Genomic DNA, 16,113 nt, shown 5'->3' on the forward strand with positions numbered 1-16,113 from the left:
CCAAGTGCCCAGTTTCTTCAACCACAGGCGGAACCCCAGTCCCAGGGAATCGATACCCTGGTACAGATCTGGCCACAGTACTCTGTTGTACGCCTTCCCGCCGTGGCCCCTATTGGGTGCAATTATACAAAAGATAGAACACCACAAGGGACCAGTACTTCTAGTAGCCCCGGACTGGCCAAGAAGACCGTGGTACGCAGACATGCGAAGACTGTTGACAGGGAGCCCCCTACCGCTACCTCCACAGAGAGACCTGCTCCAACATGGACCGATCCTTCACGAGGATCCAGCTCGATTCTCTCTTAGTCTGGCCATTGAGAGGTCTCGCCTGAGGAAGAGTGGATACTCGGGGGCAGTAATTGACACCCTGCTTCGAGCACGCAAGTTCTCCACATCCCTAACATACATAAGGATTTGGAGAGTATTCGAAGCCTGGTGCAAGGACCGCGACATCATACCACGCTCAGTCAAAATTCCTATGATTTTGGAATTCCTGCAAAACGGACTACAGAAGGGATTGTCTCTGAACTCCATCAAGGGACAGGTGGCCGCATTGTCATGCTATGGAACCGAGAGCGGCAGCATAGCCTCTCACCTGGATGTCTCCCGCTTTCTGAAAGGAGTCAAGCAGATCCGACCATCCCTAAAGTGGCCGGTGCCTCTTTGGAACCTCAACCTGGTCCTAGATTTCCTAGCAGGAACCTCCTTCAGGCCTCTCTGCGGCCTGACTCTCCGACTATTACCATTGAAGCCAGCCTTCCTGCTGGCAGTCTGTTCGGCCTGTCGTATATCCGAGCTACAAGCACTGTCCTGCCGGGAGCCGTTCCTCAGACTCACCCCGGGAACCATCCAGTTACGCACAGTTCTGTCGTTCCTCCCCAAAGTGGTGTCTCACTTCCATCTCAATCAAACCATCTCGCTACCATCGCCAGATGAGCATAAGAATTCAGAAGAGGCTCGAAGTCTGTGCCATCTCAATGTCGGCAGACTCCTAGTCCGATACCTGGAAAGGTTGGAATCCGTACGAAAGATGGACCATCTATTCGTCCTTCACAGCGGGAAGTGCAAGGGGAAGCAGCCTTGTGAGCAACCATAGCCCGCTGGATCAAAGAAGTCATTAAGGCGATCTACGTAGAACAGGCAAGCCACCGCCTTTATAAGTCAAGGCCCATTCCAGTAGAGCTCAGGCAGTATCCTGGGTGGAAACCAAGATGCTGTCACCCGCTGAGATCTGTCGGGCGGCGACATGGTCCTCCATCCACACCTTCTCCAGGTTTTACTGCCTGGATGTTCAGGCTCGAGGGGACACAGCATTTGCAAGGGCAGTACTAAGTGGGTCACGGGCAGCCTCCCACCTGGTTCGGGAGTAGCGTTTTTACATCCAATTGGTCCTGGGTCCATCTGCTACACGCTAGGAAATGGAGAAATTACTTACCTGATAATTTCGTTTTCCTTAGTGTAGACAGATGGACTCAGCATCCCACCCACGGCTGCCGTTATTCATGGAATCCTCGAGTGACATCACCGACAGCGAATGATTCACCTGTAAGCCATGCCTTTCTCCATCTAGAACACCCATCCTACTGGGTGTTGACGCTTCTCAGTTGAGGGCACTGGCGGTCTCCAGCTATAACCAATTCAACCAGTTCAAATTAATTAAGTTAACCAAGTTATAAAGTTAATCAAGTTATTCAGTCATATATATATATCCACAATTGCTTTTTGAGGAGAATACTGAAGAGCTGCACTTCCTGCCAGGGGTATATGTACTAGGGCTGACATCAGATTGAAATCTGATCCATCTCCAACTGCTATCAGGAGTACACTATACCCATTGGTCCTGAGTCCATCTGTCTACACTAAGGAAAACGAAATTATCAGATAAGTAATTTCTCCATTATATATTCCGACATTATGATCCTTTCACACAGAAGGCCTGAAAACTTAACGTACATTAGGAATGAAACGCCTTAAGCATTACAATGTTATGAACATATAATGCATAATAAACCATAAGAACATATTAACTGTGTAGTGGTTTATTGGCTTCCATTTATTGTTTACAATATTGTGTGTGTGTTTATTAATTTTCTCCCCCCTCAACCCTACCCATCCCCTACCCCTGTTATCAGTGATACAAAGACCGCCTCTAGATATATGATAATATCTTACTTTCGAAGTCTGGTACTATTGAGGTAATGTTGAAGAGGTAATGAGGGATTAACATCCCCAGATATGAATGTCTTTGTACTAGGCCTGTGTATCCTGAATTGGAAATCCCCAAGAGTGAATCTGATATATATATATCAACTAGAGCTGAACTGTTCTCCCTCCTTTTAGCTAGTTAGGGCTGCCACGCTTGTTCAAAACTGTGCAAACGATCACATCGAATAGCTGTTATCTTCCCCATATAAAATGTTTTCTTATCTGCAGCAAAAGTGATTTAGAGAGGGTACTTCAGCTTTGCGCCACCACAATGCTAATTCACATTTGACAGCAGAGAATACCTGATGTAGCCATCGTTGTGCGTGCTACAGGCAAATGTTTGGATCTGTGGGAATATAATACTGGTTAGAACATAAACAAAATCACGGACCTCCTCCCACAACTTTTGTACATTCGGACACTCCCACCACATGTGTAGGAAGGTCCCTGCTTGCTTGCCCACACCTTATTTAGTATTCTTACTAAAGATGGCAGATTCTATTCCATTTAAATTATAAGCAGGTAAAAACAAAATAATTTCATGATGTATTGAAATTCATATAACTATTGAAGCAGATAAAGGCTATTCTAGTACACAAGGCCTTATTAGATGTTCAGGCTAACATTTGGAAAACATCTTCTATTTTACCAGTGGCAAAAAAATATAGATCTGAAATGCAGGTTACAAAATTGTCCAGGGCACACTAAGGTACAATTGCCACATTATTCTTTAATAATAGACTCCGCAATGATGAGAACAAAGAAGACAAAAACATTTTCTAGCTCTCCTTCAGGGAAGGTTTCCAGATTGCTTGATTCCACTAGCAAAAAGGTGTTTCAGAGAGCAGCCTTACATTCCAGGATTGGTGCAAATCAACTACAAATGGTAAAATGTTTGTACAACACCTTCCAAAAAATGAAGGACATCGCCCAAGAATTCCTCCTCTGGACCAGGCACGGTTCAGTACATTCTATATAACATGGAAAACTATATAAATCAATTAACAATATCAATATATCATTCTTTCAATATTTCATCAAGAACATTAGCCATAACCATGCAACTGAAAAGAGTGGCATGGCTCAGTTTCAGGCTCAAGAGAGAACATGGTGAAAAATTGGCTGATGCCCCATACGCCGAAGACCAGATAAAAGAAGCAGTAGAAATGATAAAGGATTAGAATACAGCACTTCAGTCTTTCACATCAACACTCATGGAGCAATCTTCCCAAAAAAGATAGTTTCTTTTTAGGAAACAATATCACTTATTTCCCAAGAGAAGATATAATCCTTATTCATATTATAGGCAATGTCCATTCCCTACGCAAGAGCACCACGAGCTACAGCACCAGTAGCTGCTACCTAGAGCTAGGGATTAGTTGCAATAGACAGTCGCAGTGGCCTTTCCAGAGGCCTAATTCAAGTTTTAGATTGCTGCATTAGCACCCATATCTGAAGCTGGAACTGGGGTGAGGGGGAGACTTTCATTCATGTTGAAATTTCATCATCACTGACAAATGGGTGTTCAAAAGAGGTACCGATTCAATTTCCAAAGTAAACCACTACAGAGTCCACCTAATTCTGAACTCCAGTCTTCGGAGCACATAGCTCTTCTAGATGAGAATCAGAGGGTCTTCTGCTATCAAAAGGTAGTAAATCCAGTTCCTCTTTAACAGGAAAGGGCTTCTATTCAAGATATTTTCTCATTCCAAAGAAATCAGGAGATCTCCATCCAATATTGGATCTTGGAGAATTGAAGTCATTTCTCAAAAGAGAGAAATTCAAAATGAGTTCATTAGGTCTGACCTTTCTGCTTGTGGAGCTTGGAGATTAGCTCACAACTCTGGACCTCAAGGAGACATGCACATATAACAATTTCACAGAAAATACTTGAGATTTATGCTGGAAGTTCGTCATTTCAAGGACAACATCCTCCTATTTGGGCTGCAGCAGCCCCCATGGTGTTCTCAAAGAGGACAATATTCAAAACGGCACTTAACCGATAAATAGTATCTCAAATATAGCAGAACTGGAGAGTAAAAGTCAGGTACATCATTGAATTTTCATAAGATATGTTCAATGATAGCCAGTCATCTAAATAAGGAAAGACAAAGACATGTTTTTTCCTGAGGCAGGCTGCTACTACAGCTAAACACTTGTTCCATATTCAGCTGCTGCTTGGCTGTGCTAGCTAGCCAGTTTAACTTTATTCGGCTATATATAAGATAGCTGGGTATATTCAGCAATATGGCTGCACCACTGAATACACAGCATTAATTAGCCAGATAACAGCCAAGTGGATGCTGAATATGGACCTTGAAGTGTTTAGCTGTAGTAGCAGCCTGCCTAGGAAAAGCCATGTCTTTGACTTTCCTTATTTATAGGACTGGCTTATATTAAAATCTTACAAAAAGTCAGTGATAGACCTGACTTTTACTCCAGATTCTGCAATATTTGAGATTCATAAGACATTTCACCAAGTCACATATAATCCCTTCACATCCCTTCATAGGGACACTTCTCAACATTTAAAAAGGGAAAACCTTCTTCCCAGCTCAAAGAGGAGTCCCCATAATGCAGGTGACATGGTCTCTTTGCAATTGCTAATAGGTAGTTGTGAGATCCTTTGTAAAAAGTTGGGTTACATGGTATCTACAATACATGTAACTGCTTAGTAATATCTACTTCATAGGATGCAAACCCAGTGGCATTTCAAATACTGGATTTAGCACCTTCAGCCTCTGATACAGAATACCTGTCACCAATCGCTCGTTACCTGTCATCCGTAGTGGATAAAGGAGGAAAACCTATGTAGTCAAAACTTTCACCCTCCAATCCTGCATCGTCATAACAGGTGCCTTCCATCAAGGATGGGAGAGCACATCTCAGTACAGTCTGTTCACAATGCACACTGTCTCCTTGAGAGACCAGACATCACATCAGTCTATTGGAGCTCAAAGCTGTCTTCAAAGCTCTTCAAGCCATGGTTATGGAACACAGTAGTCAAATTTTGAATGGACAATCAAGTCGTTTTTTTACATAAACAAGCAAGGATGATTAGGGTCCTTACGACTTTGCAAGAAAGTCCTGAAAATACAATATGGAATTGGACAGTGTGAAGGCTCACCGCCCGTGCTGCCCTGGGTGCCGCTCCGCTGCCTCCGGTTCAGGCCCCTCGCGAGTCCTGGATATCCCTGGAGTCACTCAGTTGCACAGGACTCCCTTGGTTCAGGTCTCCGCAGGCCCTGGTTTTGCGGGGCTTCTGGGTTCTCTTTGGAGTGGGGTTGAAGCAGTCCCCCAACCCCCCAAAGATAACACAGAGAGAGAGAGGTTCCTCAAAGCATTTTTATAAAGCAGAGTAGCTGAATCTGTTACATTGGCTCCGTCCCCTCAGGAGCTGAACAAATGACCCTGCCCCCGCTCTCCAGCAGTCTAACCCCTTAACACATGGGCTGGAGCAAAGGCACTGTTTGAGCCCCCTCCCCCCCCCCCCCCCCCCCCCCCCCCCCCGGCCCTCCAGTTCACCAGCAAACCCCCTTAACACATGCGCTGGATTAAAGGTACTGTTTGAGCCCCCCCGGCTCTCCAGTTCACCAGCAAACACCCCTGCCCTAACTTCCCTTAGGGTACAGGTTATACATTTCCCTTCTCTGGCTAGGCTGTACCCATGAGACAGCTGGAGGATTCCTCTCCCCTGGAACCTACCTCCATTTCCCTTCCTGTTGCTTCCTGGCACTGGCTTTTTCTGGCCACTGCCGCTACCTAGGCACGCCCCCTTCCTCTAGCTCCCTAGGCTCACCTGTGTGACTCATTAGTCCAAGTCTGCCACCCCCTGCTCACCTCCAGGCTCTCCCTACAGGTCAGGTGGTGGTTCTAGGAACCTGGGATTTGTAGTTTCTCGCCTTCACCTGCTCCCCCTGCTGGCTGGCTCTAGCATTACCAGCCACCTTATGGTATCTTATCCATTCCTGCCCCCGGCAGCGCTGCACTACATCACAACAGTTTTGGGAAACATAAATCTTTCAGCAATTTATCTTCCTCAGAAAGATGATATAGCAGACAGGCAAAGTTGTCTTCAGCTACATAAATGATCATCCCACCTGGACACAATTTAAATTGTATTCCATCAGTGGGGAACTCCAAGCATAGAACTTTTTGTGTCTCCCTTCAGGCACACTACTTCGTTATTGTTCCAGAAGACTATCACAGAATGCACTAGAGATGGGCACATGGATCATGGAACTGATGTATGCTTTCCCTCCCTTTCATCTAGTTTCCAAAACAATTCTCAGACTAAGGAAAGACATCGGAACAATGATCTTGGTAACCACATATTGGCCTTGATATATCTGGTTCTCATGATTGCTCAAGCTTGCTTTAGCTCCACCAGTTCAGCTTCCAATATATACAAATCTTCTATCTTAGTTCTGAAGGTGCTTTCCTTCACCCCAATCTTCTCTAACAGCATGCATATTGAATGTGAGTAGTTCAAAGAATGTCCGTTCCACAAGAAATGAAACAAGCACTGATAGTAAGAAAACCTGCTACCAGATGTTCATGCAATTTTAAATGGTAAAGATTTTCACACTGGTATTGTTCTCATAATGAAGATCCTTTCTCATGTTCCACTGCTTTACTTTTACATTATCTTCTCCACCTAACTGATTCAGGATTAAAAGCAAACTTTGTCATGGTGCATTTAAATGCTACAGCAATGTACAAACAACATTAAGAAGGCTTACTGGTTTCAAGAGAGACATTAGTTTCCAAATTTATCAAAGGGTTAAAAAAAACTTGTGACCCCTGGTAAAGGTGCCTAATCAATGGAACTTAAATATAGTGCTCACTTAATTAATGAAGCCTCCATTGGAACCAGTAGCTGCAGCAGACATCAAATTTGTGACTTGGAATTTCTTGTTTCTCATACCAATTACTTCAACATTGAGTCCATGAGCTTTGAGCGCTGGTGGATTACTTGCCTTAGACACAGAGCTTCAAGAATAGATTGGTATTAAGAGTACATTCAAAATGTTTACCCAAAATAGTTTCTCAATTTTATCTGACTCATTCAATAGTGCTTCAGTCTTTTTTTCCAGAACCACATTCTTCAGCAGTAGAACAGTCTCTAAATATGTAATCCTTTTTCCTAGGATGGCATATATCCTAAGAGCCAATAAAATAATGTCTTTATGTGGGCTACTTCCTCAGTCATCTCCCCAACTCATTTATTTCCCAGAGGGGGCGGGGGGAGATTCTTCTCTATGGGGAGAAGGATAACCATCTGGGCCCAGATACTGGATACCTTGTGTATGTGTGTTACCCTTGCTCTTCGGTGCAGACTAGACTTGAACAGACTAGTTGTGACTCACAGGCTGTGTTTTCAAATAATATTTTACTGGGAACTGTAATAATGCAATCATGCAGTCAAGATATATAGAAAAATTAAAGTCTGTTTACATTCAGGTTTGGTAGAAACCTTAGAGTACCAGATATTTACAGTTCTCCTGTGTAAGTGTTCTTCAGTGTGGGAAATTGAGATATCTGTTTCCTCCTTTTGGGAAGATTGAGTATCCCAGCATGGCTGGGGTGTCCTAGCTATGTGTAGGGTTCATGGTGCCCACAGTACCTGAAGGCCATGTTGCATGTCCCAAACTCCAACCTGTCTGGAGTGGGGACTCCGATTGGGGAACTCCAGATATTCTTCTTTCTCCTTTTCTCTAATTTGATTATTGTGGGACCTTTCTGGGAAAAAGGTCTACTCTGGAAGCAAATCTTAGCTTCCAGTCCTGGGCATGGAAGGGGGCAGAAAAAACACTTCAGAGTAGTATAAGTTCAGTCAAAACAGGACTATTGTAGTGATTTCTGCAAACCCCTCTTAGCTGAATGAGAAAGGTAGGCAGATTCCTCCTGCACTCCTTTCTGCCTCCCATAAAGTGCAGGTTTGAACAGTCCCAACAGTATCACAAAAGTAGTAAAACAGACAAAGCCCTTCTCTGATCCTCCGTTTCTTAAGCCTATAATAGAAAGCCTTGGCAGGGCTGCATTTCTCCTTTGCTGCGCTAGTTTGGGACCTCCTCAGAGAGCACACAGAAACAATTCCTCCCTCATTGAAATCAACAAACGCTGCCCTCACTACTCCTAGGCTCACCCTCCCTTACCAGAAAAGGAATCTGCCACCTAGGCAACCTCAAAGGGGAGATACCTTAGGGAATGGTATGTTCCTCCTAGCTGTTAACCAAGATAGGGACCTAAGACTAACTGGTGAGACCAAGGGGTGTCTACACATATATTAGACTGTAGAAGAGACCCTCTCTTCTAACTTGATAGAACCATATCTCACAAAAAAATCATTTTATTTCTTTATTATGATAACCGAAAAAGCTTACCAGTTAAGCACTGAACAGATGGTGCACTATATTTCTCACTGCTGTAGAACTGCTGAGCTTCACCTTATTTATTTATTTAAAATCTTTTCTATACTGTCGTTAAGTCATATACCATCGCAACGGTTTATATGTAGGCACATAAATTAATGTAGGTGAGAGCGTACAATAGTACATTCTAACAGGTGCTGCTAAAGGTTCAGTTACAATATAACAATCTGTGAAGGTTTGTCAAATTATAGCAGTTAAAACCTCAGTGGCCCATCTTAATTCAGCTTCTACATGGGATATTTGTAAGATGGCCACTTGGTCGTCCAAATATACCTTTGTCAGGTGTTATTGTTTGCATCATGACTAGGGGGCACTCCATGAAGTTAGCAAGTAGCATATTTAAAACTAATCGGAAAAAATTATTTTTCACTCAGCGTACAGTTAAGCTCTAGAATTTATTGCCAGAGGATGTGGTTAGTGCAGTAAGTGTAACTGGATTTAAAAAAGGTTTGGATAAGTTCTTGGAGGAGAAGTCCATTAACTGCTATTAATTAAGCTGACATAGGGATTAGCCACTGCTATTACTGGCATCAGTAGCATGGGATCTACTTAGTGTTTGGGTATTTGCCAGTACTTGTAGCTTGGATTGGCCACTGTTGGAAACAGGATACTGGGCTTGATGGACCCTTGGTCTGACCCAGTATGGCAATTTCTTATGCTCTTGTACACAGTTTCTTTGGCCAAACTGTTTTGAAAGCTCTTACAACAACTTTAACTGCCCGCTTTTTCACTACTGCGTTAAAGATTGATCAGATATAGACACATTATTTTCCTTGCAACCATTAGCTTGGGAGTCCCCACTTGTATGGCTATATTGTTGCTGCTTGTTCACAGAGAAAACAAAGTTCCTTATCTGTAACTAGTGTTCCCTCTAAGCTCCATGCACAACTTTTAGGCCTCAGTGCAGAACTGTTCCCCTTTAGCACACTGAAAGGCCTGCTGGGGCCGTGGCCAAAGAGGAGCTCATCCTGCCACTGGCCAAAGATGGCATCAAGGCTGGCAAAGCATATCTCTCTGTAGCCTGAAGACCGAATCAAGGCCAGTAAGGCCTCAGTCAGAAGAAAGAGGGAGGCCCTGAGTGTGTGTTTGATAGAGTCTGTGTGTATATTTATGAGCCTATATTTCACATATAGGCTTTCACACTGTGAGAGAGAGCCTATGACCCTGTGTGTATGTGTGTGTGAGAGAGAGAGAGCCTGTGTACCTCATACAGGCTCTCAAGGCATTCATACCCACGCATGATGTATGTGTGAAGGAGAAGAGAAGCCTGTGTGTATGAGAGAGACAGTGTGTGAGAGAATTAACATGTATAAGTTATGTGTGTGTGAGAGAGACAGAGCCTGTGTGTGTGTGTGTGTGTTTTGTGAAGGCAAGAGAGAGCCTTTGTATATGAGAGAAGATAATTTGTTCAACCCCACCTTCCCTGGTCTACGACAATCTCAGGGTGACTAGAAACGAGATTCTAGGTATGGAGGGCAGGAGATTTTTTAATCCTTATTAGTTCTAATTATTGGGTGTTTGATGTTTCTGCTGTTTTGAAATATTTTATTGGTGTTTTGATAAATTTATAGCATTTTTAAAACTATTTACGGCCCGATTTTAAATGCCCGGTGGTGTAAAAAACAGGGGTTACTTGTGCGGATGGGCCTTGCGCACACCGGGGTAGATTTTCAGAGCCCTGCTCGCCTAAATCCGCCCAAAACCGGGCAGATTTAGGCGAGCAGGGCCCTGCGCGCCGGGAAGCCTATTTTACATAGGCCTCCCGGCGCGCGCAGAGCCCCGGGACTCGCGTAAGTCCCGGGGTTCTCGGAGGGGGGCGTGTCGGGGGCGTGTCGGGGGGCGGGCCCGGTCGCCGCGGCGTTCCGGGGGCGTGTCGGCAGCGTTTTGGGGGCGGGTACGGGGCGTGGCTACGGCCCGGGGGCGTGGCCGCGCCCTCCGTGCCCGCCCCCAGGTCGCGGCCCGGCGCGCAGCAGGCCCGCTGGCGCGCGGGGATTTACGTCTCCCTCCGGGAGGCGTAAATCCCCCGACAAAGGTAAGGGGGGGGTGTAGACAGGGCCGGGCGGGTGGGTTAGGTAGGGGAAGGGAGGGGAAGGTGAGGGGAGGGCAAAGGAAAGTTCCCTCCAAGGCCGCTCCGATTTCGGAGCGGCCTTGGAGGGAACGGGGGGAGGCAGCGCGGCTCGGCGCGCGCAGGCTATACAAAATCGATAGCCTTGCGCGCGCCGATCCAGGATTTTAGTAGATACGCGCGACTACGCGCGTATCTACTAAAATCCAGCGTACTTTTGTTTGCGCCTGGAGCGCAAACAAAAGTAGGCTGTTCGCGCTCGTCTGAAAATCTACCCCACCACGCACATTTTAAAAGGGGCTCAGTCGCGCGCGCAACCCTCGTTACGTGCACAAGAGCCGGACCGAAGAAAAGGGGCGTTCCAGGGGGTGGAGCTGGAGGCCGCCGGTATAGCTGCCATTTGCTGCTCTGCTGGGGGATCGCATGCCGGCAGCCTGCCAGCGCGAGAAACTTACACCAGCTCAGGAGCTGACGTAAGTTCTACAACAAGGAAAAAAAAAAAGGGGGGGTTGGGGAAGAGGGAGGGGTAGGTAGGTGGGTAGGAAAGTTCCCTCCCAGTCCTCTCCTTAATTGGAGCGGACTAGGAGGGAACTGGGGTAGGCCCGATCTCGTCGCCGTGCGTAAATTGCAATTTTCATCTGAATAAGAATTTGTATCCATTTTTAAAAATTGTCTATGCAATGTTGTCAAATGATTTTAAAAATAATTTTGCTGGGTGGCTAAAACTGGCCAGGGGTTTCTTTATTGCATATAGTACCCTTAGGAGTTTTTCTTGTAATGTCTTATAGCCAATTTGCTAGATACAGTTAATGGCAGGCCAGGGTATGCATGGTCTAGGGGTATGCACTACCTCTTGGTTATTTAGACAAAATTTTAAATTTGTGTTGGAGATATTTTGGCTCAGTTCTGCTAGGATATATGATAGAAAATGAAATTTTTTTTTATTCTGTAGATGCATTATTTCTGTACCTAAAGAATGTGTATTTCTGTATCTAAAGAATGCGTATTTCTATATTTCTAAATCCAGCACTGGAGTGATGGAGAGGAATGGGCATCATGCTTAGGTGAGGGGGAGAGAAAAAGTGTTCCCACCCCCACTAATCAATGTCAGTCTGGGTGGGGCGCGGCATTAGCCCTTTTCCTTTATCCTCCCAGTCTGACTTCCTTCTCCTTTGCCTCCAAGGAGCAGGGATCAGTTGGGGGTGGGAGGGCAATGCCATCAATGATTTTCGCCCAGGGCGTGACAGCCCAAAGAAGGACACCTGGTGAGGCTATGGTGGACCCCATCCTGCCGCAGCTCAAAGAGCTCATAAGGTAATATAACCAAAAATATTTGCTCATAGCAACCCAATCCTTAGCGGGAGCATTGCCTGTAACAGGTGTACTCCATAAATTGTAGAGTAAATGGCCATACAAATCCCTCTTCTTCCTAGTCGGTTGAAACAAACTTGTGAAATAGACTGAGGGATGTGCATGGTGGCAACAGCATGGGAGCTCCTGCGATGTTCAGAAAGGTCTTTTTGACTTTCCGAACTTTTAAGAGATCAGGTTCCGATTTGGCGCCGTTTGATGATGTCACCCATTTTTTTCTTTTCTGCTGTCCACGGAGAACACCTGTTATAGGTAAGCAATTTTGCTTCCATTAGATACTTATGAAATTTCCTCTGGTGCATACATTCAGGTAAAATATAGCTATGTAGGAATTTTTTAGGATTCATTATTTTTAGCATTATTTCAATAAATTGTATTACATTTTTGTTCTGTAGCTTAATTATCACTTTATATAGTCTTTGACACACTGATTCACATCTTATGGTTTCTCTATTGCTTTTCTTTTGTTTGCCAGAATGTGAAATTAGACCTGTCAGATAATAGCAATAGTTCTTTAATATAAAATACATGGTGTTATCTAATTGTTTTGAAGTTTAATATAGAATTACCATTCAAAAGAGAATCTTGCCATATGAAGCTGATGTACTAAGCATTTTTCCCATAGACGCATCTAAGCCAGTGTACTGCTCAATATTTAATAGTACACACAGTAAGCAGTGATGCCCACCACCACCTACCTGTTAACAGAAATTGTTTTATCATCAACCCAGGGGTAAACCTAATTTGGGCCAGTTTCATCATTTGTAATTTTCAAGTAATACTTTGCAAAGATTCTATAGAAAGTGTTGCTCTGTTTCAGGAAGTATTTTTAGCCATTTAATATTTTCATACTTCTTTCTAGTTTGCAGTGATATCTTTGCATTCTCTTCCGTTTTATCTGTAAATATGGGCACCTTGCTAAATTCATGTCAGAAATAGGCTCTGAGGCAGATGCCAAGTTAACCCGGTTTTGGTTACTGACTGTAGACATGAACAGACCAAGACACTTGCGCTTTCAAAATTTGTAGTATTGAATATAGCTCAGTGGGCCTCACGATGCCTTGGCTCAATCAATGCTACATCTATAATAGATGTATGATTCATACAAAACCTGCTTTGCTGCACTTGTAGGATGATTTTTTGCCTAGCACTGTGGCTGTCATTTTTCTGCTGATGGGGATACAAATGCTATGGCAACATCACAACTGTTGAAAATGTAAAGGAAAAAAAAACCTTAACTCTCTTCATAGAAAACTGTGAGTCAGTCATTAATCCTAAATTACTAAAGTGATGGAATACAGCACTTTGCTACATTGAAATATCCCAAAAAAGTTTCTTTCCCTGGATAAGAAGCGTGTGAAAGTGGTAGAGTGCTGGAGAGTCTTTTGCTTGATTCTTCATTAGCCTGTACTTTGTGGTGACAGTGGCTCTTGCAAATCATTTTTAGGGTCTAGTTAAAATAATACAGTTGATGTATAACACAGAATAATGTCTAGTCCCATTTCTTATCCAGTATGCAACTGTTTGTTTTTAAAGTGCATTTTCCAGGAAATAATATCCCCCATTGACATTAGAGACAAAAATAGAGAAAAATAATGTAATATTTTTACACATGTTCATAATATATCTAAAGTAAATATTTCTGCATGAAATTCTTAAATTGTTTTTGAAACTAATGGCTTAGAACAGCTATACTTTTTAATAAAGTCATATTTTATGGTGAACCTCTGCAATGCTTACATTGTTACTTTTTTTTCACATTCTTGTTTTGATTTGTAGCTCTCCTGATCTTTGACCAAGTTTGTTGAAATGCAAAATGTTAAAGAACATACTCTAATTTCTGTCTTACACTCACTCTTCCTAGTTCTTTGTCAAAATAAAGTACTTAGCAAAGAAGTGGGAAGATGTGTAGTAAGCTACTTGTTCTAAAAGTAGGCAAGATCTTTAGTGAATGTGCTGCAATAATTAATAAACCAGTTGGCCATCATAACAATTTAAATAAACAATTTGAAACATGGCAATAGGTTGAAAATGTCACTGTTTTCTTGGATTGTAATTACTTTTCCTTTTATCTTTAGGGTTTTCTCATTCAGCATTTACCTTTGGTATAGAGAGCCATATCAGCCAGTCTAATATAAATGGTGCCTTGGTGCCCCCTGCTGCTTTAATTTCCATCATCCAAAAAGGACTTCAGTATGTGGAGGCAGAAGTCAGTATTAATGAGGTAAGAAAGTTTTCTACTTGACTAGTGTTTGCCTGTATCAAAACATAATGTAGCAGCATCTTCATGTCTTGTTTTTGAAGTAATTTAGAGAAGTACATCTGTGCTGGTATTTATACTGAATTCAATGATGTGACCAGAAAAAAGTAACTCAAATGTGGTGTTTGCTAAAAATGCTTATGATAGTAAAGATATTCTCACTCACTCATACTGTATGATTTACCATATTATTCAACATGAAAAACATTTTTCACAATGTGTATGAACTTATGGAGAAGCTACAAATTTCTCATTTGTATGGGAGGAGAGCGGATTCGGGCATCTTTTTTTGCTAATTTTTAAAACAAATTACCTCCTCATCTACTTTAATTTCACTGCTTTGTATTTCATGAGTACACTATGCAATATATTAATTAATCAAATGATCTGATTGTGGCTGAAACACCTTCTAATCTTTGATTCAGTTTGATGGCTCCAAAAGTTATTTCTTCCATCAGTATTTACTAATTGTAATCCAATCTTCACTCTACTTAGGCTGTAGATTGTTCTTCCTTCCCCTTACCTGCAGAGACCAAGCACACCACAGCTCATAAAAAAGGATAAAGCTGTAACAAAAAACTATAAATTATTATCCTCAGGTGGTGCTTTCAACAGTATAATTTGCAAGTTGGTGATTTTTCTCCTATGCATTCCTAACCACTTTCCACTTATAGAACCAAGCACCGCAGCTACCTCCTGTGGCCAAGAGAGAGCATTTTCTAATTTCTATCACGATACTTTCTAACATCTCTGCACGATCCTTTTGGTCCCTTTTGCAGTTTGCTTTAATAAAGTTCTACTGAAATTGCATAGCTGAAATAAGAAATTTTTAGTGATCTCTAGGTTTACTTTCAGAACAATTTTCTTAAGACTTCTAAACTTGGTATTCCATAGTCTAAGTTCTATTTTCTTAGAATGCCCCTGAAATGAAATCACTTTGATAGCAGCTGCTCCTTCCAGGTAGACGTCTAGCCTCTTCATTGGCCTTTACCCAAAAAAAAAAATGAAAGTTTTACATTTGAAAGTTTATTTTAATTACTTTTTAGATAGATGTAATGTATTCCCCTTCTCCATGGACAAGCAGGATAAAGTCAGCCACACAAGAGCGTGTCAACATGCGACAGTGCCAAGATAGAAGAAACTCTCTCAGAGCTCAGAAAACCAAGAAAGTCTTTCTGAGCATATGCGACCTTTTATGCTCTGGGAGTCTTCTCAGTTTTTTCTTCCACACTTGCAAAAAAATCATATTTTTGCATTCTTCACCACTTGTGAAATTATTTCAGATTATTACTTTTTTTCATAATTTACTTTCTTTTTTTAGTTTGTCTCAAAAAAAAAAACCCAAACCAGAAGTAGAATACATTAAAAAAAAACTTTATTTTTCAAAATTGTTTGATCTAGCTTCAGTCTTCTTTATGATGTCGGAGAAACTGGACTTCAAAAGATTTCCTTGCTGTACCCAGTAGATGTGTTTAACAGACCACAATGACCAGAGAATCAGGTGCCTGGGCCCTGTTTATGATGATCCAAATTACTCTACCTGCACCCACATATTCACCAGGGCCAGAAAGTCAAGGAGCTGTACACTCTGAGACTTTTTAGAGTCCCCTCAGATTTCAACCTCAAGGATCAAGAGGAAACCAGCAGAGGGACTATCTAAACTTAAGGAAAAAAAAAGGCAGTTTCTTCTCATGCTTGGCACCATGATTTAATGCAGTTTCTTTGTATGTGCTGCTTTCTCTATAGTAGTGCTCTTTGGTTTCAAGGGATACTGTAAC

At 42.6% G+C, this 16,113-nt stretch overlaps 1 protein-coding gene across 15 annotated transcripts in view; it reads left to right on the plus strand.

Annotated features, from left to right (window-relative positions):
* The window catches only part of TBL1XR1 (transducin beta like 1 X-linked receptor 1), an 854,914-nt gene that overhangs the window by 527,182 nt on the left and 311,619 nt on the right, over window positions 1-16,113 (plus strand). For all 15 annotated transcript variants that reach the window (XM_029616816.1, XM_029616819.1, XM_029616820.1 and 12 more), the window contains one exon: window positions 14,154-14,299. In XM_029616816.1, coding sequence (XP_029472676.1) covers window positions 14,154-14,299 — 146 coding nt within the window. The remainder of the gene's footprint in view (window positions 1-14,153; window positions 14,300-16,113) is intronic.

This window comes from Rhinatrema bivittatum, chromosome 9, assembly GCF_901001135.1.
Source record: "Rhinatrema bivittatum chromosome 9, aRhiBiv1.1, whole genome shotgun sequence".
Classification (NCBI taxonomy): Eukaryota; Metazoa; Chordata; class Amphibia; order Gymnophiona; family Rhinatrematidae; genus Rhinatrema; species Rhinatrema bivittatum.